The sequence below is a fragment of the Oreochromis niloticus genome, linkage group LG14 (assembly GCF_001858045.2).
Source record: "Oreochromis niloticus isolate F11D_XX linkage group LG14, O_niloticus_UMD_NMBU, whole genome shotgun sequence".
Taxonomy (NCBI): Eukaryota; Metazoa; Chordata; class Actinopteri; order Cichliformes; family Cichlidae; genus Oreochromis; species Oreochromis niloticus.
The window spans coordinates 32,948,213-32,970,609 of NC_031979.2; the positions used below are offsets into that span (position 1 = coordinate 32,948,213).

The window sequence follows — 22,397 nt, forward strand, 5'->3', positions numbered from 1 at the left end:
CACTGAAAACAGTGCATGTATGTAATTCCACTGCTTTCTGTTTTGTTGTCTTGCTTTGTTGACATATTCACTTTTACTGTGCATATTCAAAAAGGAGCAAAGGTCATTCTAACATTCAGTTATTTTCTAATGCACAGCTGGTAGATGTGTAGGAAAATGTATTCCCCCACACTTTAATAATACATCTATTAAAAAAACAAACAAAAAAAACAACATTTAGTCCCCCAACCATGCATTTATAATTTCATATATTAAAACTGTCATCTAACATTTATTGGGTGACTTGTAAAAAAAATGAATTAAAGCATTGTGATGGTTTAAAAATATTTAATGCAAGCAGACCACATTTTATTTCTCACATGGACTCATTTCCATTCCAACTTCAGTTTACATGCAAATAAAGGGGCTCTGTGGGAGTTGAGCTACAGTACAGCAATAAACTTTATAACTGAATTAGGTGAAAAAGCCGTTTGTAATGTCAGTTCAATATCTAGGACAAGTTAATGTTGTAATCTAAGCAGCAGCGAGCAACAGCCTGCATCGCTGGAGAGAGGCCAGAAATGCCGAAATGATCTGCGCCTTCTGATAACACCATGCATCACTTAGCTCTGAGGTTAAATACGAAAATATTCAGCAATGTAATCCTTAGTTACAATAAATCATAGCTGGTTCCTTGCAAGTTATCGGGATTGTAAAATGTCTAGAAGGCGTGTAATAGGCGCTTAAGTCTCATTGTCAATTTGCGTTTAAAGTCTGTCAGTAGCAGGGGTGAAACCAGGAATAATAAAAATCCAACCTTCACTCGGGTCCTTCTGACACCTCTGACTCACTGAAGCATGATCCTAGCTAAGATGACCAGGGGCAGCAGGAGGCCAGAACAGACACGTCTCCCTCCTGAGGTGAGAGTCGCCCCATATTGGTCTAGGAGCTGCAGCGCCACGCCATTGGTCCAACCAAACCCCAGCTACAGAACAGGGCAACACAGCACAGCATAAGGGGTATTTATATGTTCACTAAACCAGCAAACTACAACAGAATAAATACAGGAAATGCATCCATTGGATTTCTTAGTATTCTTAGTATTTTCTATCAAAACAATGTTACAAAGAAGAGGAGGAGTGAGAGTGTGTGCATGAGCATGTAAATGTGTTCAAGTTAAACAGGAGAGAAGAGGAATTTTCAGAGCTTTGCATGAAATTAGAAAGACTTGTGTGACTATAAGCACATTAGTTTTACACTGTCAACACATGAAAGGGAAATACCTGAACTTCATATTCTCCTCCACCACCAGGTTTTCCATCTCCGTTCACATCGTACTGTCAGGAGGAAGAAAATTGCACATTCTGAGCCAGCTGTGTTATCACACTGCAACATGAGCTCCGAAGTGCTGAAGCCTTCAAAAACTCACCTTTTCAAACATGGCTTCATACTTAATGTATGCCAGCCAGTTTGTCTTGATCCAGCGCTGGGCCAAATCGAATGCGAGTTTTTTAGCATCCTCTGAAGGTAGCTTGGAAAAACCTGGAAGTACAACAGGGTTTTTAAAAAATTAAAAAACTGTTTAAGCTGCTCAAAGCATAAATATATTAAATGTTTGTTATGTTTCATCTTTATGTTGCCAGCTAATGTGGAATTAAACGATAGCTACATTTACATGCACACTAATATTCTGGAGGTAAACAGCATATTCAGATACTATGAATCAGGCCTCACTTCTAAATGAGCCTCTTTCTGATTAAGTCACATGGGATGTGTTGACTTTAGTACCATCTTTTGGACATTGTTTGCATCTCAGGTGGGATTTTTACTAGAATTAGCAGGGAAAAGTAAAATACAGTGTCACTTTTATACCATTATCCTCCTTGATGATTGGTTATACATGGCTTTGTTTTTGTTTAATTAATGCACTGAGGTAATTCAACAGTAATGCAAACAATTAAAGGGAGTAGTAGACAAACCAAGGAAAGGTATATGACCCAGTAGTGCAGCTGTCTTTACTGGTCCCATCAGACGCCTGATTTCAGTGCTGCCGAGCATGCATTTCAGGTGATGAAGACATATATACACGCACATATATACATATATGAATGACAGAGAGAGACCCAAAGGAAGGACATTTTGCACACCGTGTCTGATGTGCATAAAAACACTCAATTATAACCAAACGTTTATTGCACTGAATTTAGTCAACGTGCTACAAGCAGCCATTATTATTTCTATTACCAACACCGTTTGATCTCAAGGAGGCTAGATCAGTAAAGCTGCTGCATAATAAGTCATAAAAAATTTTTTTTTAAAAACACCTCAATTTTTTCTCCTCGTCTAAGAAATACTAGTACATTATGAAAATGTTCTTAAGAAAAATAGGTGTAATTTTAACAACAGATCTCAATTTTTCCATATTCAGTCTTCACAAAGAAACACCGCTATCATAAATCAGACATGGGTCAGGACGGCTCGGCTTCTCAGTTCAGCCATCTCGCTTCAGTGTGGTATGGAAAGTTATTGGTTATGGCTTTGAGCAACAAGACGGTAAAACTAAGGATGACTCAGACTGATGGATGATTTTAACAGCACAGACACCACTCTAATGACATGAATCATTTTTAACCACTTTCAGCACAACGTGTCTTCCTCCCCGCCCCCCCAAAAAACAGAAAAAAAACCCCCCAAGCCATCCTATACTGCAGTTTGCACACTTTCCAAGGTCATCCTCTAGGTCTAATTGGACCATTTGGATGGCGCACCTTTACCATGTGTTCAACTATTTACTGAAAATTGCCTAAATCAGCTGAGGATGCTTATAATCCAAAGCTACAGATGAGCCGCTGAGCAGACCTGATGAGAATGTTTTATCGGTTACAGATAATCAATAGTCCTAGAAACTGTATTCTAGAAATCCACTGTGCAGAGCTGAGCCTATGTTTAGAATTTGCTGTTCATTTTAAGAAATAATTACCCACTGACAATAGAACAGGATGTTCTGTTAAGTGCTGAATCGTCACTGTGGGTTGGCAGATGAAGTTCATGGTGCCTACCATCGATAAGCATGTGCTGCAGAGGTGGCCACGCATTAGGATAGTCCCACTGCTGCCCAGACTCTCTCAGTGATGTTGGAACTCCATTGGGAAACTGGAGAGCTCCACTCCCCTGTACAGACATTACAAAGCAAGAGTGTGCATAGATGAAAGCTCTGTAGTGCGTTTGTGCCATCTGCTGGTTTGGCTGAGCATGATTTATAAAAGCACGTTACATCCTGCTGGAAGCTGGCTTCTGAAAAGAGTTCATGGCTAAAAATCTAAATGTTTCTGCTCCCTCAGCGACTGTCAAGAAGCTCATGAGCCGAGTATTTAAATGCTCAGTTTGCCATCAGAGGAGGGGACTAGTCATGTTGGACATCTGGTTGATATTTTTACAAATGTAGTAGGATAAATATATTTTAAATGGCATGATGGGATCATCTCTTTCTGGTTTTATATGTCAGTTCTTTGATAACAGCAACAACAAAATTATTCAAGAGTTGCACTTTCTTGAGGAAACTAATTTGAGGTAAATGTGTATCTTTTCTAGTTTTGATGAACCAAACAGGCAAAATGATCCATTCTTCCAGGAGAATATCAACCAACCTTCAGATATTGTACCGCCTTCTCTCCCATCTCGGGCTGAGAATAACACTGTGCCCAAATTGGTCCCAGGTTGGAGGGATAAAACTCAAAGTTTTTGGAGCGTGTCATCAGGTTGTAGTCAAACCAGGCTCCCCTCTCAGCATCCCAAAGCACAGACTCTATCGCCTCCAGCCTCCGCGCTGCAGCCTGGTCGTATACTGCAGCTGAGTCACTATCACCTGTCAGGAAGTAACACATCACCCTTATGTAACACCAGTTAGGAATTAAAAGCCACGCACACGCCCAAGTTAGTTTCAAGGTTAAAATGGCTCACCGAGCAGCCGATGAAACGACGCAAGAGTTTTCTCGTTGCGGCACAGCAAAGCGTTGAGGTCAGCGGGCAGGATCTGACTGGTGCGCGTGTCTCTCAGGGTGCCACTATTGTCGCCGCCATCAGCTGTATACCAACGGGAAGTAAAGTCCCAACCAGACTCTGCACCCGCATTCAGATCCATCCACAGCTGCTCTTTCTTGCCTGAGGGAAAGAAAAAAAAAAAACACCAGTAGAGCCGCAACAAATCAGCATCTAAACTGTGGTACTTATTCATTAAATATGCAGCCTCATGTTGAGCCATGTTTGTTTTCTAGCACTTTTTTCAGAAGCTTTGGCGATTAAAAAAAAAAAAACACTTGTTTAAGGAGGAGAAAGTAACTTAGTCTTAAATATATAGCTCCAGTATTTTCCCTTCAAACAGGTTCTCTTTTAAGTGTGGTAAAGTTTTTCAGTGAATGAATGGGTTTTAACATTAAATATTCATTACAGCATGATACTCAGGTACTTTCAGAGCAAATTTGTTTTGCACAGATGATCCTCGAATCTCTGGGAATATAACATTATCCCTTTTCCCACTTTCTCAACTGGAATAAAATGCCCATCAGAGTGCAATATATCCCATGAACACTAATAGGCCATTACCATCAGTGAGTCCCTCAGCTAATTCCAGATCATCCGTATAAGATTCAGGCCTAGAAAGACAGACATGGTTGTTGTAGGTGAGGACATGAACTATAGTCCCACAACGTAAATATCCATTTGTTATTTATACCAAGTAAACTTCTTTTAAACATACCTGGGCAAGCCCACCTCTACATAATACCGGTTCAGTACATGCTCTTTCCCATTTAATGCTAGATCCACAGAACGGTTCTGCATCCAGAATTGGTACTCCACCTCCAGAACTGGTAAAGCCGCTCTAAACCGATTGTAAAGACAGCAGGAGGTGCTTTTTAATTCACAATACTTTTCACATTGCTTAATATCCTTAAACACAAAACTTAAAGTGTCACATTCTAATTAAGTATGGTAGGAACAACAAAACACCGGAGGCACAGAGAGGCACGAGCACGGAGGTGCTGATGTTTAATATGCTGAAAGAGGCAGAAGGCAGCTAAAGAATGATAATGTGTCTGGCAGGACGTCAGCTGGGGCTAAATATCACCTGAGGAACTCTTTATCCTTGGTTGCTTGATAGTAGCTCTCCACCATTAGAGTGAGGAATGGAGGCTGACTGCGCCTTTCATAGTAAATCCGCCCACCATTTGGAACAAAGCCATATCTGTAGGAGGGTAAGGAGGGGAAAAAAATTCTTTTATTCCACAAATCTTGAATATCCCCTGAGAGCTCCATTTCCAAAGTGCACAACTTGGGTTACTAAATGACTTATTATTGAAAATTTGCACGGTACACTACCTGCAGCGAGGTGGACATGTTTTTAAGTGCTCTAAATGATGAAAGAAGTTTTAAAGGCTTACCTGTTGACAAGGTAGAGGAAGTTTTGGATCATCCCATGGGCTGTATCTGTCATCTCTGACAGCAGGAGCCCGTTGATGACCCAGTAGGAGTCCCTGTTGGACACAGAGACTCGCATCACTTTCTGGGTATGGCACGTAGGTGGGCTATCAGCATAGACCCCTGCCTGGGACTTCCTGTGATCTCCTCTCTCTCTGACCTTGTGATACTCTACCACAGCTGCCAGACAGCTTGGTGAAAGGCTTCATTGTTCACTCACCAGTAGTAGAGCTCCCTGAAGCGCCCCCCTGGCACAACAACAGGATGTGGGGTGTAAATCTGAGAGTAGAGCTCTGGGTGATCTTTAACATCAGAATGGATCTGGATGGGAAATCATATTTAATTTAAAATGTTTGGACTGAAGCGTAGGTTAGAGGTGGATCCAACAGCAAAACAAAACTAGAGGAAATAGTGCATCAATATTTCCTAAAACTCAAGAAGAAACTGAAAAAACGGATAAAACAAAAGCATAAAATTTGTGAGGAAGGTTGGTTGGATATTAAAGTCGTGTTAGTTTGCTACTCATCACCTTTCTGCCAAGAGACTTCCACAGACCGTGGATCTTTTCTGCCCACTCGCGTAGTTTATCATCTGCTATCCCACTCAGGAAGTTTGGCCTGCAAATCCAAGTCATGTCATGTGGGTACAGTTAAAAACACGGCATAATCTGAGCAGCAAAGCTAAACACTGGATCTCACTTCTCATGCCAGTCTGGCGGAGTCCATGACTCAAACTCAGTCCCTGGTTGATCAAAGCTTGTATTGAGAAACTCCCGCAGTTTCACAGGCGGGATGGATGTATTTGGAAATTTGCTTGAAAGGTTGCGAAAGGCCGACAAAACATCATCTGCAGGGAGCGAGAAGCAACACAGGAAAGCACATGATTCAGAGCCTTGAATTTTTTTTTTAATTTTTTAAAAACAGACCGACTTACCAGGAGCCGACCTCAGCTTCATGTCAACAAAATGCTTATCATCGCCAAACAGTTTCGCTTCTTGGACCTGGTGCAAGATGGACCCGGTGCAGTATATTTCACTGAAATAAAAGGGGTGTAAATTATTAACTGTATCATGAAGGCCATGTCTGTATTAGAGCAATACACTCAGTTGCTATTAAAGTCCTGTGGGGAAGCACTAAATCCATAAAATATAAATATATCATGGAGAGGGCAAAGGTGGGCCTACAGCTTAGTAGTATGGTTGCAAACACCCCCCAAAAAACCTGAAACCTGTCAAACAGCCGTCTGTAGTAAGTTAAAAAGTTGGCAACCTATCAAATAAGCGACACTCTGGCGTGTCGGAAGGATAATGCACAACCGGCTGGGCGCAAAGATGGACTGTATGCAACATTGCAGGTAATATTCTACCTTAAGCGTTACATTGACTAAGGGACAAACTAATTTGTTCATTATAGGGGATGCTTCGGCTAAAACAGGACAGTTGGCAACCCTAGTCTGTAGTGATGTCATCACTGCCCAGATGAAACGCAGCAAGCAGTTAAAGGGAGCACTTTCAGTAGTTTAGATTTAAATCTTTGCAGTAATTTTAAATCAAATTTGTAGATTTAGGATTGGCGTAAGGTTCCTCTAGTTCTTTTCCTAGACCAGGAAATGACAAATCTCTTGTAGTATTATGGAGACTTCCCTGTCCCCTTACACACGAGACAAAAACCAGAACTTTTGTATTTAAAAAACAAAAAAAACAAAAACAAAAACAAAACAAAACAAAAACACTCATATATTCATATTTATATTAAAATAATCCATACCTGTCACACGGTGGAGGAACAGCTCCCTTTACACTAGCGAAGAGACCCAAAGACAAGAAGCAAAACGCTTCGAAGTTGCACATGTTGAGCTGTAAAGTCAAGTGACGCCAAAGTACAAGCAAGAGTGCTATAAGAGAACTGTCATAAGAGAAATGCCTCCAGGTCAAAGTTTATATAAAGACACAAGATCTGAAGAGGACAGCTGCTACATTAGTGGCGCCAAGCTTTGAAACACCCATTAGTCAGGCGAGCAGCAGTGTCCGAGTTGAATTTGTAATATATTTGGAGGAAAAAAAACAAAGACTTCAGACACAATAAATTTCAGTGAGCTTTATTGAACACAACTTTTAATCCAATCCAGTAATATTCATGACATCTTGCATCACTGAAAAATCTGCCAATTAAGCAACCAAATTCAAAATAAAGAATTTCACTGAAATTTGGAGCCTTTTTAATGAAAAGTGTACTCCATTGAACATTTCATTTTGAAAAGAAAAAAGCGGGGTAACTCTTTCAAACCTTTTCGTACCCATTACCTAAACTTTGGATCTTTAGATATCCTGTTTCTGAAGTACCCACAGGCCCCACCCCACATATTTTACTGATGCATCAATTCAGAAAGAAATCCTAAAAAGGACTCCTATCGTTTTCTCTTGACAGTCGAGAGATGGGATGGCCAAATTGTACACAAAAGCTGTGTTATTAATGTGTCACAACAATCAAGAGGACGAACTTATGCATCAGGGCAGCAGGCGCACCAATTCAACCTCCTCCCAAATTTAAAAAAAGAAAAAAAAAAAAAAAGACCTTAACGAAAGAGACAATTTTAGTAACCAATTAGATGCCCAATCTGGGGAAAGATGCTCTTGTCTCAGTCGTTAAGGTTCTCCATGACAGCCACTGGCAGTAAAGCTAGCTCCCACATGAAGGCAGCCATACGCTGAACCTCGAAGGGTCGTCAATTTTAGCCTCAAAGCATTTTGCTGCGTCAATTACTGCCAGTGGGCTGATAAGAAACAGACAGCTGCCAAGTGCCTGCACAAACAGATCCCTGTCGACTCCACTAATGCTCAAATTTAATTTTGACTTTAAGAAAAATTCCCCCCACCCCCCAAAAAACAAACAGCCTAATTATCAGTTTAGATGTGCAAGTATTTCTGGGACAACAGCAGAAGTGTGAGAACAGGGATCAGAGTCTAACCAATGAGAAATACACGGGTAACTAATCATCTCTGCTACACTTATCTTTTGAAATGAGCTGAAATTAAATGAGCAATACTTCCCATTGGTTAAAACAGTTAAGAGAGCATCTCGCCATATTAAAGGGAACACCTCAGTTACAGAAAGGTTTCAGCTGAACAAAGTGATCAGAGGACCTCAATGCAAATTTAAGGTTGTCAACGTTGCATATAAAATGCAGAGGTAAAGCCCCAAAACCCAAAACATAAAGCAATATAGGGCAGAGAAATTAGCCATAAACTCAGCAGGCTGGGATGCCCAAGTTATGTCTTAAACAAGCAGTCTGACAAAAAGTAATTTTCTAACCCATCTTGTTCATTCCCCCTCCCTGCACTAGCATGCACTTTACTCCCAAGTGGACATCTAGTGTGTAAAAAGTAGTGCAGTAAGTGTAGCTGCATGAACCATCTGTGTTTTAAGTGCTGATCAACTTGCGCATGTTAGTTTTTAAAGTATCTTTTGTTAGCTGGTTTTACAAAAGCCAGCCAACTTGCAAAGCACAGAATTTGTTCCTGCTACATTTTAGATTTCAGATGGTTCGTTTTGATGCAGTCGGCCAACGTTCTGCAGAAGGGGGGGGGGGGGGACTTCCTGCCCGTCCCTCAATATTAGGAAGTAATGTAGCTGTGCTTAAATGGGGCATAAATCAACGTAACAGCTAATACCATCGCCACAAAACAAATTATCTGCCAATTCAGCTGCACTGCAGCGAGTAGTAAGTAATAGAATATTTTCTTTTCCAACACCAGCACTCAGTATAAGAGATCTTAAGAGTGTTTCAAGAGTTTCGCAAGTCAAGGCTGGCGACAAAGAATTCATTACTCAAATGCACAAGCTTCGGAAAGCCATCTGTCAAGACTCGCACTTGTTAACACTGGAAGCAAAAGAACAAGGGCAACAATTTAAACAGTTAAGTGCATCTTTGAAGAAACATTCCAACAAATATGGATGGGCTAAAAAGATTTTCAGCAATAACTGTCTCTAAAAACATTTTATGAACTACGCCATTTAAATGTTTTCGATTCTGATAAATTCTGCAATTTCTAAAATTATAAATAAATTCACAGGCCAATATTGCAGATCAAACAAACTGGCAGTTCGGGAAACCATCTCCAGTGCTAACAAGAGGGAAGGGGCGGATGGCTTTTCAGTTTGTCAGGCAGCCTTTTCAACTTGTTTAAAACAATCTTAAAATGAAGGTATATACACAAAGTGTAAGGTGCACCCCAAACGCCGGCTGCACGTCTCACAGAATTAAGTATGGCCATCCATAGGAAGGTGAAACACAGGACGACAAAAGACCGACCAAAGAAGAAGAAAGGAGGGAGAGAAAAAATAAAAAAAAAATACATGTCAGGCATTCGCTCCAAATAAACTCCACCAAAACAGGAATCCTCATGTCTCATGGTGTTGCAAGGCTGCTTATTCATTTTTAGTGTTCTGATGCTGAAGACAGAGGAAAGAGTTTGGGTCTCTCAGAAGCACAAGTTTTTTCACCAATGACTGACAGTCTGGCTGCATCTTGGAGAAAGGGAAAAACAAAAAACAAAAAATCCAGCATCTCTGTCCATGGAAATCCAAGTTTGTCCTCATTTATCAGCCAGACTCAAGTTCAGCTTAGCCAGCAAAAAGATAATTCAGACCAGTCTGCCTCCAATCATCTCCAGTCGCTGCGAATGGATGACCCAACCAAAGACAGGCATGAATTCACCTATTTTATCAGACATTAAATTAGTGTAACAAATTTTCAATTAGGTGAACAGAAACATGTGGCATGGAGTGGAGAGAGATGACCGATAATGAGGGGTTATTACTTTAGAACGAGCTGAACTGTTTAAGGCACTTGATATAAATTGGATAAAACTTCCGAACTTAAAAGTGGAGAATGGAGGGTGTCCTATCGCTCTGTTGGTGCTGGCTTTGTGTCAGTGGTGGATATGAATCATCACAATGTGCACTGATAACGTTTCTGACTTGGTCCCATTCTTTCCTCGTGGTGCCCATGTCTTCAGGGTGTGGTGGTGCAGCAAAGAGCCTTAAAAAGGCAGATGAGTTCTTCCAAAAACACATTCAATCAAAGCACGCATTCCTAATGGTGGCATCCAAAAAAGGAAGACATACAGCAACTGTACATTTAAAAAAAAAAGAAAAAAAATCCAAAGATGTGGGGGATGAAGGAGAATACAGAGGGGAGTGGAGGATGGACCGGTCTCTAGAAAAGAAAAAAGAAAAATCACATTAGACCAGACTGTTCAACAAAACCCCCACTAACACCACTCAGAATACTACAAATGTTAGCATTTCCCCAGAGAAAAACTGTATTCTACACATTATCATCATCAAAATCAAGACAGATTTGCTGGAAACTACCTGTGTAAATGTATCAGCTCAGGTGTCATTAGCAGATATCCAACTTCTACAAGGATATATTAAGGATGTTAAAGACATTTCACCTTCTGTTACCTGGAAACACTGTACACAAAAAACAAAACAAAACAAAAAAAACCCTCCTCCTTTTTCCTAGCTACTTTTCCTTGATCTCAGGAACTCCATAAGATCATAGCAAGGTTTGAAGCAGAATTTATAAGGAATTAAGACAACAGCACATAAACTTGGGACTAAGACATGCATCTCATTCCTAACCAATATATTCCTATCTGAATGTTCAATGCAACTTATCCCAGCTGACCAAGGGAAAAAAACGTAACATAAACCCTAAAATGTTGGCAATGCAACAATGGCTACAGCTCATGATTGATTTATAGCACTTATGTAATTTCTTGGTGCGTTTTTTTTTTTATTAAACATGGTATCAGCTTGATAAGCCTTTATTACAGCAACATTAATGTTCATAGTTCACATGTGGCTTTAACCGCCTGTTGAAGCAGCAGCAAACAGAAAACGCACTTCCGCACTTCACTCACATGATCTGCCCTGCTGTCTAAGTGATCACTTCAATGTGTCCTCTGCTGAAGGAGGTGATAAAGGAAACACTGAAGTATCTTTTTAGTATTTAGAGAATTCGACTGCAATTATGGCTGACACACTGATACTCTGCATAAGAGTCCACTGCCGTTATGCAGTGACATAGCACAATTGACGATTTGAATACCCACCATTTTTCACACTGCAAATATATACTATATTATATTGAAACACCTCTGCAGATTTCTTTTGCTATCTTCAAAAATAAAAGTAACAGACCTTCCTCACAGGATATATGTTCACTTAGAGCAACAAGAAAAGCACAGTCCAGGTAATGACAGTAATCATGGCTAAATTGCATTTAGTTGTGTCAGCAAGGTGCCGAAGTATCCAGCATACCAAGCAGCAAAGCACTAGCTCTGCAACAGTTCATAGCCATCAGCTCGTTTGTAAAACTTATTCGAACCGGCAGGATGAAAAAGATTAAATCACAGGAGAAATTATCTTTCGACCATCTATAAACCAGCTGGTCGCATATCTGTGTACTCACTGGCTCATGGCTTGACTTCTTCGCCACTCTCACTGTGGTACTCTGCCACGTATAGGCTCTTGTCAATGATGCCAGGGATGGGCTTTATTTCTGTTCCAAGCTGTTCCTCAATCCCTTTCAGGTTGAAGCGATCGTCGTATGTGATGAGGTTGATAGCTAGACCCAGGTGTCCAAAGCGGCCTGGAAATTATAGTAGTCAAGAGCTTAAATAATTGCTTTAACATTATTTGCTGCATAAAATGCATTTATATTACAGACAAGGGTGAAACAGTCAAAACAAAGGATGAAAACAGCCCGAGTCATGGCCCTTACCAGATCTACCGATGCGATGAAGGTACGTTTCTCCCAGCTTAGGAAAATCAAAATTGATCACAACATTCACAGCTTGAATGTCAATTCCTCTTGTGAAGAGGTCTAGAGGGGAAAAGGAATAAAGATCAAACCATGCAGGATAGAACATTAAAGAAAATGGGCTTCTGCAAATCAGTCACTACAAACAAAGATGAAGAACCACCACCCTCCTATCTCGATTTTTTTCAACTCCTACTGGTAAAATGCGGCACATGCACACGCACACACACACACACCTACCAGTGCAGACTAGATTCCGGCACAGGCCATTTCTGAAGTCGTGGAATACACGGTTACGATGTTCCTGGAAAACGGATTTTAAAAAGTGCATTTAGAAGCACATTCATTCACTTGAAGGCATCATTGCATTACATACAGAGAGATTACAGAGATAATGCATGCCTTTTTACTCTCATAACACTCATCCACAACTGATGTAAAGCATGTTAGGTGTGGTATAAGCACATATGTTGAGTAACTAAGCTGTCATCTCAGGTATTCATAACTTGCAAAAACAAATGACAAGTAAAGCAGTGGAAAATCTGTTTGTGCAGTAACGGTTATATTTTTTATCATGTAGTGAGTCTGGGGACTGGCAGTGCCAACGCTCCATAAACAGGACGTTGGAGTGAACAGCAGTTCTTGCAAAAATCAATTGTGCATTTTGGTGAACAAGCTCTTCTGGGGCAGTACTTTGAGCTGACCTGTCTCATCTTTGCATGAATGTAGAAACATGAATAACCAAGCTGGGAGATCTTCTTGGCAAGGAGTTCCACTCTCTGAGACGAGTTGCAGAAGATTATGGACTGGTTGATCTGGAGCTAAAAATAAATGAAGCAAAATAAATAAGTAAACAATTGCATGTTCATTACACTGTTCCGACTTAAGTTTTTTATTATTGACAAGTGCAGAGAGGCAAAACTCACCCTGGAAAACAAGGTGTTGAGGCAATGGACTTTTTGCCTTTCAGTTACATAAGCATAATACTGAGTCACACCCTTCAGTGTAAGCTCCTCCATTAGGTTGATTTCATAGGGTTTCTGCAAGTGCGAATTCTACAAAAATACATAATACATAGAAATGATTATATACAGGTTGAAATGCAGGTTGTAACATTTTTAAGCTTATTTGAAATCACAAGTTCATAAATAAGGAAACACAATGTACCATGAACTTCTGCACGCTGAGAGGGAAGGTTGCAGAATAAAGCAAAATCTGCCTCTGCTTGGGCAAAAAGCCCAGGATCTCCTCCATCATGACCACAAAGTCCTGAGACAGGAGCTTGTCAGCCTTTTGAACAGGAGATGGGAGAAAAAGACATTTAGCTCCATCACCTGACTGCCCAAATGATCAAAATGCACTTATTTAGAAAAAGGTCTAATAAAAGTAAACAGCTTCACTCACTTCATCTAGAACAATCATCTGCACTTGACCAACTTTGGCCACTCCTTTCTTGATGAGGTCTAAAATCCTTCCAGGTGTGGCAATGACCACATGTACTGCAAAATACAAAGCAAAAGGTAACAATAATTAAAAAAGGTCTACCACATTTTCTGAGAATGGCAGCGTTATCAGAATTTAAGTGTCCACATTTCAGTGGAGGAATGATGGTAAATGATCATGATTATCATATTGCTGATATTCAGCCGCTGAGGAATGTTCAACAAATGCTATATTGACAACTTTAACGAAAAATCAATATGCATTTGACAGTAATCAGAACAGTACATGTGTTTTCATTAGTTAACATTTCAGGCATCAGCATTGACTGTCTGCGAAATGTGTGCGTTTGTTTACGGGGTCTATTATTTTTTTTATTTTTATTTTTTTCTCTCTCTCTCTCCTCTTTCTTTCATTGACTACAGATAAGATCAGGCAAAAACTTGATAAGCACAGTCTGGCTTAATTTTCATCTTCTCTCCTTTGCAGATCTCTTATGCCTTCCTTTGATGCCCTCTTTTTTTTCATTTTTTTTTTTTTTTTTAAGTATAGATGAGGATTTTCATTTACTCCCATCAAATGAGCTTTGGTAGCAATCATATAGTATACAATACCTACATTTAGGATTCAAATAGAGATGTACCAAAGATCCAGGAATATTTCAATTTACATCTTCTAAAATAATCTTCACTGAAAGAGACAGTAAAGCAGACGATCCAGATCACCCCTGATTTGAGACTGTGTGAGGAAATCCATGCAGGAGATTGCACAGACGCACACAGACTTCAGTATGAAATAATCATGTTGACTCCCACCAAGAGTATTTACCGCTGACTAAAGCTAAACTTAAAAGAAGAGTAGCTGAGGGAGGAGGGGGAAAAAACCTTAGTTAAATGAAAAAAACTAAACTTAAAATTTGCAAAACAAATTATTATTATTTTTTTCTTTTTTAAATACAGATCGAGTTTTAGTCTTAGTTGGTTTGGTAAAATTTGCCAGTACAACTCACTTAAAGATTTGTTGTTTACTGGGAGGGGGACGCATTACATTAATGCAAGTCAATTGTCTTCACTAACTGTTGTATTGTTAGACGAATTTCCAATTTTCCTAAATCTTGCTCCTGGCTAATACCCTCCATATAATAACACTGAAACCAACAAAAAAAAAAAAAGTAAATAAATAAGAGATATAAGATATACAGTAAAACATAAGACTGTAATAACTGATGTTATGCATGAAAGGTTACCAGTTTCATCAAGCCTCATGATGTCATCACGGAGATTGGTTCCACCTGTGGTTGCCATGACCTTCACACCACCCATGTGTTTGCTGACCTGGATACATATTTGGCTTACTTGCAGAGCCAGTTCTCTGGTGGGCACTATGACCAAAGCTGGAAAAAGAGAAGACTTATTTATTATCATTTTATTAAACATTTGCAAGTAATCAAGAGTAGGATCAACTACAATTGTACTGCTACATTGTGTCAGAGTTTGTCCCACCACTTTCATTTTTATGAAGAAACAATGAATCAACAAAAAAAAGATGTTTACATGTCTTTATCAGACACTGTATTCATAACGTAGTCAAAAACAGACTTCAGAAAAGAGAGAAAAAAAAATTTAGTTACATGTTAAATAGAGCAAAACAGACTAGACCATCAATAACAGGAAACATAGCCTTGAGCAAAATAATGCATTTGGATGAGGATCTGATTTTCTGCTCTTGAAGCAGAAAACTCTGGAAGAGAAGCTGACATTTAGGAATCGCATGTGTAGCACGATGTGTTTTGCAATTTAAAATGTTTTTAGTTAAAATGTGAGTCTGTTGCTGTTTCAGCAGCACTGTTGTGCAGAATTTACAGAGTGTATATATAGTTGACATTTTATTTTGGAAACACTGAACAGCAAATGTCAAAATATATCAACTGTTTATATAACTACAGTTTGTTTCTCCTGTTATCCTAAGTAATATTAAAGTTGGCATTAGAAAGAAAATATGTAAATGTTGATGACTTCTGCATTTCTAGTTAAATTTCAGTAGTCGCTTTTTGGTATCACTGATTCGGCCTAATCATTAGTAAAGGCTCATTATGTGTCGAGGTTTAGCAAGGGCATACAGATTTCATTTTCCCCATCTCATCCCCCCCCCCCCCTTTTTTAACAACCCACTTAATGACTTTCAAATGAGGCAAGCTAAAATTCAACATTTACAAAAAACAAAACAAAACAAACAACTGGTTGAAAATGAGCTCTCTCACCTTGTATGCAGTCCTTCTTCAGGTCAATGCGTTCAAGTAAGGGAATGAGGTAGGCTCCACTCTTTCCCGTGCCATTCTTGGCTCTGGCCAAAATATCTCTTCCTGACAGTGCAATGGGGATGCTCTCCTCCTGCAGACAAAGAGATAAATACAGAGAGAATACTTTTTGCTTCAGTCACATCACACACCTAATGAATTTATTCAAGTGCAAACATGTATTACAAATTTTCTGAGTGGAAGGTAAAATGTTAATTTTTCAAGTTCCATTTCCTTTGTCTACTAACAGCCCATACACGCATCCACCCACCCTGCAGTTTGCCTATCTGAAAGAGGCCACCACACATTAGCATACTTTGTTTACATCGTTCCTTCTGATGGATAAGTGCTGAGAAACTGAAACTTATTCTGTGCAGCCCAGAGAGATTCTAAAGCTTAAAAATGAAGTGTAATAAACCAAATTTGCCAAACGAGCTACTAAAGATGTTAAACTCATGAAAGTGCATAAAGACAACTGAGGAGATGGGCGCCACATGTCACATAGCTTAGTGAAGCTGCCTGGGTTCAAGTCTCTCCCCACTTTCCTTACCTTACCATCTTCACTGTTCCACTTTCGAATAAAGGCAAAAATGCCACAGAAAAAACAAACAAGCCAATCTTAATTAAAAAAATAAAATAAAATAAAAAATAACTGATGAAATCAAAGTTGAAATGCATAACCTGGGTACAACAAATGTACAAACATTGTGTGTCAGTCAATCCACTAAGTAATAAGAAATATTATGGTATGTCCAAGAGGGTTCACCCGAGTTATTAGGACTCATCCTAACAGGCACTACCTAAACAACCTAATAGGTACTACAATGCTCCTGAGCCATACTGCAGGCATAGCAATTTTCACAGGTTTGAAGATTTAAACTGTTACATTAAACCTTTAATAGTCAACTAAAAACTGTTGACTACATTTAACACTGATCACGTGTCAATGTCAAAGAACTGTAGTGCATAAAAGGACAGACAAATCTATTCTGTAAGTGTCAAAGTATGCACTTATGCACAAACATGCCTTCTGTTCAGCCGTCAAATCAAAGCCATCTTAACATACCTGGATTGGAGATGGCTTTTCCCAGCCCATCTCAAAGATTCCCATAAGCAGCTCCCTCTTTAGGCAATAATCTTCAAACTCATTGCCTTTAGTTGCAGTCACATCCTGTAATTGTCACAGAATGATTGTATATGAAGAAGAGTACTTTGACAGCTTATGTGGAATACATATATTAATATAACAGTGATTGTAGGCTTGTATAAAAATGAGTTTATTAAACAGCACTCAATTTCTTTTTTTCTTTTTTTTTATTCACGGCCCAAAAAATAAATGAATAATAGAATATATAAGCTTCCAGGTCAAAAGGAGAACTGTGTTACCAACCGAAGTTTTCATCCTCATGTCCTTTGGGGGCAATTTCAAATTTTTCTTCCAGTCATCTCCAGGCCTGTGGAGGCCAGAATTATTATTAACAAGCAGTATCAAAATTAACTGACAGTAGTAGTTGTAATGTTAAGTCAAAATTGTTTAATTTTAGTATTAAATAACTTACTTGATGACAGCATTTGTTGTAGGGGCTGGCTGGGAGTTTCCATTGTTGATTGTGCCTTTCATCTGGTTAAGCTGCTGCGGCCCTCCTCCACCTCCACCTGGTGCTCCAGCAGGCTTCACTGAGCCTCTAAGCTGTCCATTCTGGTTGGGCAAGCCCAGAATCACTGGGTTCTCCGTCCTGGCGGTGCTCATGTTGACTTGGCTCAACTTTATTCCAATAGCAATGAAACCTTTAACAGTTTCCAGATGAAGTGAGTCCACTCAAAACGTAAAAACTGCCCTCGCCTTTTTAAATCTTAATCAACTAAAGGTAAATACTAAATCCTTTACTCTTCAACAATGTCTTTTGTGACATCAAGTGTCCAGAAACAAATTCCTCTTCTCGTTTTTTATAAGACTTCTATGCATGGAAATTAAATTAGGGCTTAGCATAGATTTATTTTGTCAACGTTATCTGGAAAATAATACTCCAAGAGGGCTTCGCTAGCGTTCAAGCATTGGCCGACTGTTCAGCTAGCCATCTTGATTAGCTAAACTGGGCCGCTGTGTCCTTCCTCGGGGCTGTCCAAACCTAAAATACACAAGACAGCGTTAGAAATGGCATACCCATCGAAAAATAGAAACATCGGTGGAATAACGGCTCCCCAGCATGCAGTCCTCGGGTTTGGTGAGACTTATAAAGTCACCATTTTGCTAGCGGACAGCAGAAACACTAGACGGCTGGCCTAATGTCAAAAGTTAGCCGACACAGCGCTGACAGCGAATGTTATTTAGCTTCGCAAACAATGAATAACCGGCCTTGATAAATTAAAGAGCATTGGCAAATTAAGTGTACAGTTAGATAAGAATGTGCTGCGTGTGATTTCTACGGGATGCATACTTTAACTAATGGTCCAACGGTGATTAGTGTACTCGTTTAATTAAAAAAAAAAAAAAATCTACCCTCGAAGGAGGAGTAGGCTAGTTACAGACATGACTTTCTGGTACATTAATTTTAATCATCTTTTCACGTTAATCAACACCACAATGCCGAATTCATATACATTTGTTCCAGTCAATGTTACACGATTAACTCAGCTGACCATTTCAAATGTCAGCCCAATAACAAAACTGACTGGCTATCCGCCATCAACCAGCATTAACTTTAGCTGCAATGAGATTGCCATGCTAGGTCTGCTAGCAAGCTAGCAAGGCTAGCGACGGTAAAATAATAAACCCTAAAGCCTAGTGTTATCTACAAGAAATAACAGCTGAACCTAAAGCAATGATCTATTCGTGAATTGAAGGAGATTCATTATAAGGACGTTTACCTTGAGCTATTGAAATAGCCGGTGCCGTATGCGGTATTTGTGAGCAATCTTTAGCTAACTACCAACGAGTCTCGTCAGAGTCAAGCAAACGTCCAAGATGGCTTCCACCCGTATTTGAACCCGCCCCCATCCAACGAATCAGCTGATTTCATTTCAAATCAAGGAGCTGTGAGGTCTCCTCCTAAAATAATCCTCTCTAACATTTAAATATTTTATCTATCTGCGATGGTTCCAACGCGGCCGGTGCAGCCACATGGTCTCTGTTGATACTGTTTACCATCCGTGCTCTCTGCGCCTCATATTCATGCACATGCAAACACTGCAGCTGTGTTGTGAGTTGGGTTGTGAATGTTATTGCTGTTCAAAAATTGTATAAAACGAAGCTACTTCGACTCTCCTCGGTGTCATGTTAAGCGGTTTAAACTTCTATACACTCTCAGTGATTCCTGTGTGGTTGTTGATTCTGGCTTAATTAATGCAGCATCAGCAGCTGTGTGTGTGTGTTGTTGTTGCTGTTGTTGCTCAGTTTATTTTGTGTGTGAGGTTTTTTTTTTTTAAATTACGTTTAATGTGATTTTTAATGTGATTTTAACAGAATGTTTCATCATTTCTCAGAGTGCTCTAAAACTCATCTATTTGTAACCTTTAGGTTGCACTATTGTAATTCAGTGTCACCAGGCTGACCTAAAAGCTTTCTGAAAAGCCTTCAGTTGATCTAAAATGTTACAGAGAGAGTGCAAACAAAGATTAAAAAGAGAGATCATAGCTTCACATATTAGCATCTCTTCTTTGGGTCCCTTTTATATATAACTGAATGTAAAATGCTTCTTCTCACAAACATCATCGTGGATCTTCATGCACCATTCTATCACAAACAACACAGATGAAGTTACTTTTAACTGCTCCCCTAGTCACAAGTTGCCACAGCTCCAGATATTTGATTTGACAGATTTTTATGCTAGATGCCATTCTTAACACAATCCCAGCATACCAACAGCATATGATCTCAGTATAATATCAGAGTGCAGACATTTGTTTTGTTCATAGTGGTTTCCAAAAGTAGAATGGGATGCAGAGCATTCAGTTATCAGGCCCTCCTCAAGATCCCAGTTTCTGTTTGGGAAACACACAACCTTTCTACCTTTAAGTTTGGGCTTAAATCTCCCACCTGTTACAGTCAGACAATGTTGTGGGTGTTATGGTCAGGGAGAAAAGATCATACAGAAATCAAATAAATATTTTTTTAATGATAGATATTTGTCTGTACAGTAAGGCATAGGTGTGGGTGTAGCATCATCCATGTGTTTTGGTGCATCACTGCCCCCTGTTGTACAGACACTGAAGATATCCTGTAATAATGTGTTGGTTAGGGAGAACATTAAAGTTTACCAACCAGAGGCCTCTGTTCTACACTCTTCGTCTTTCTTTTCTTGTGTGCCACACATAAAACTAATGCCGCATTAGATGATGTAAACTTTTTTGATGCTCAGTTTATTTTGTGTTTATTTTGTGTGCGGAGGACACTGTGACTCATAACGAGTGTAAATTGATATCTGTGACATCATTTTGCTGTGGCACAATATTTTAGGTATAAGCCAAAGGGTGGCAGTGTAGGGTTTTGGAGAACATGCTTTTGACTAGCAAGCTGTAACAGTTACATTTTCCATACTGCCTTCTAAACAGACTCCAAAAGGCTGATTTTCATGTGTTGTGTTATTACTTTATATAAGTTTTTTGTTTTTGTTTTTTACATGGTCGTAGTCCTGTTAAAATGCGGCTCTTTAAACGATAAAACAGTGCAGACCTTAGCTCAGGTGCCCTGCTTGTGTATAAAGTTAACAGTGCTTTACTTAATTACCCAAATGGTTATTCTGATACCTGCAGTCTTGCAGCATGTAATCATATTTGGTGCAAAGCAAACAAACTCAGCTTGTTGTTGTCGGCTAAATTCTTTACAATTATAGTTATTATTCTTCCTCAAACCGACAGGTGTAGCAGTGAGATGAGTGGTCTTAAATATTTTCACACGTCCATTTTATTGTTCTTAAATTATTTGAATTTTACTGCAACAAAATCCAACTCCATTCAAGATACTGTGATGGCTAGATGGGAGTAATTAACCATGGATGGGAAATTCATCTTCTTTCAAGCAAAGTCTACCTGAAAGCCAACAGATGTCTACTTTTTGATCTGCAGAGATCTGGATGTGAAGATGTAAATGTCCCAAACTTTTGTTGAGGACTTTTGGAGAAATACCGAAACAATATCTTTTTAATCTTCCTTATGTGACCACAAAAAAGACCACAGATTTATAGAACAACGTCTTGGGACTGCCACACGTATTAAAGCATTAAAGTGCCTCCTGACCTCAAACACAGCTAATAGGTAGGTCTTTGTCCATGAAGGTTACAATCACACACTGTACTAACCGTGGATAGAAGATACATAATTTGAACACTTTTCAACAAATTTACAATTCCACTTTTTTATTATATTTAATCACTTCTAGCATAATATCTGTATGTAAAACATAATAATAATAATATAAAAACAACTTCCAAAAATGCCAGTGCTTGCACTCCGGTGGGTTTGAGTCAAGACAGTGTGAAACAGAAAGTGAGACAGCCTTAGCTGATGAGTGCGACATAGAGATTTAAAATTTTACACGTTTTTCAGTTTTGTTTTGTTGGGTTTTTTTGTTTTTGTTTTTTTGTTTTTTTTACAAAACTGTAATTTCTTTTTACATTATTTTTTTCACAATTATGGTAGGAAAGTATCCAGCTCATTCATGAAATGCTATTATTCAGTTGTTCACACAGTTTTAAGAGAGCCAGTGCTACCAACACTCCTGCTATGAGGGAGACTAATAATGCTTTTCATTTTTCAAAAACCTCTAGCAAATGCTCAGTCATAGAACTTTCATTTACCATTTCTCTTCTTACCATTTCTCTTTAAATTTATCAGATTTTCAAATTTAGTCATTTCTTTTGTAAAAGAACCAGCTGCAGTATTGTTAGGAATGAATGTACATGTGCAAAGCCAAAAATCCCACACACTTTTCTAGCAAATACTCTGCTCTTAAGGATCACCTTGAATGACTGAAAAACAAACATTTCTCATGTTTGTGACGTTGGTGAGTCATCTGGATGTTTACCGTGTGTAAGAGGGATGAGAAATGTCACACCAACAGCTTCCATATTAATAAAAAAAAACGTGCTGAACTTTTCAGCACATTTGACAACCTGGTTAAACAGGTGCTGCATGCATGCCATCGTTTATCCCTCGTGGGTGAAACAGAGTATCGATATGCATGGTAGCCTGTAAATTCGTGTTAAGAGATGGAGTTTGTGTGGTTTTGATGTTAATGCTGTGGTCTGGTTTCACAGTCTGTTTAGCTGCTGTCGTCGCTGCCACATCTGCCGTAGAGCTGCCTGGGGATGGGGAGTCTTTTGAGTAAGTGTGAGTTTCACATGTACAAACAGCTATAATCTTGGGGAACAATAGGGCA

The 22,397-nt window shown here is 39.2% G+C and overlaps 2 protein-coding genes across 3 annotated transcripts; both read right to left on the minus strand.

Annotated features, from left to right (window-relative positions):
- Positions 1-310: 310 nt before the first annotated feature.
- treh (trehalase (brush-border membrane glycoprotein)) lies at positions 311-7,469 on the minus strand. The gene is made up of 15 exons (XM_013274379.2): positions 7,221-7,469; positions 6,388-6,488; positions 6,153-6,300; positions 5,984-6,071; positions 5,675-5,775; positions 5,418-5,510; positions 5,105-5,221; positions 4,736-4,858; positions 4,582-4,631; positions 3,940-4,140; positions 3,627-3,844; positions 3,039-3,150; positions 1,409-1,521; positions 1,263-1,316; positions 311-964 (listed from the first exon to the last, which is right to left on the minus strand). Exons 1-15 carry the CDS (start codon positions 7,301-7,303, stop codon positions 827-829), a joined length of 1,740 nt encoding a protein of 579 aa, XP_013129833.1. The 5' UTR covers positions 7,304-7,469; the 3' UTR covers positions 311-826.
- A 66-nt stretch (positions 7,470-7,535) lies between these two features.
- ddx6 (DEAD (Asp-Glu-Ala-Asp) box helicase 6) lies at positions 7,536-19,043 on the minus strand. Of its 2 annotated transcripts, XR_266574.4 has the most exons (15): positions 18,890-19,043; positions 17,581-18,150; positions 17,412-17,475; positions 17,088-17,192; positions 15,986-16,115; positions 14,972-15,118; positions 13,690-13,784; positions 13,453-13,575; positions 13,212-13,340; positions 12,990-13,106; positions 12,526-12,589; positions 12,247-12,348; positions 11,935-12,114; positions 10,830-10,875; positions 7,536-10,671 (listed from the first exon to the last, which is right to left on the minus strand). XR_266574.4 is itself a non-coding variant. In XM_003450164.5 (14 exons), exons 2-13 carry the CDS (start codon positions 17,769-17,771, stop codon positions 11,939-11,941), a joined length of 1,443 nt encoding a protein of 480 aa, XP_003450212.1. In that variant the 5' UTR covers positions 17,772-18,150; positions 18,890-19,043; the 3' UTR covers positions 7,536-10,671; positions 11,935-11,938. The 2 variants fall into 2 exon arrangements, 1 of the variants encoding a protein (XP_003450212.1); XM_003450164.5 differs by lacking the exon at positions 10,830-10,875.
- Between the last annotated feature and the right edge of the window lie 3,354 nt (positions 19,044-22,397).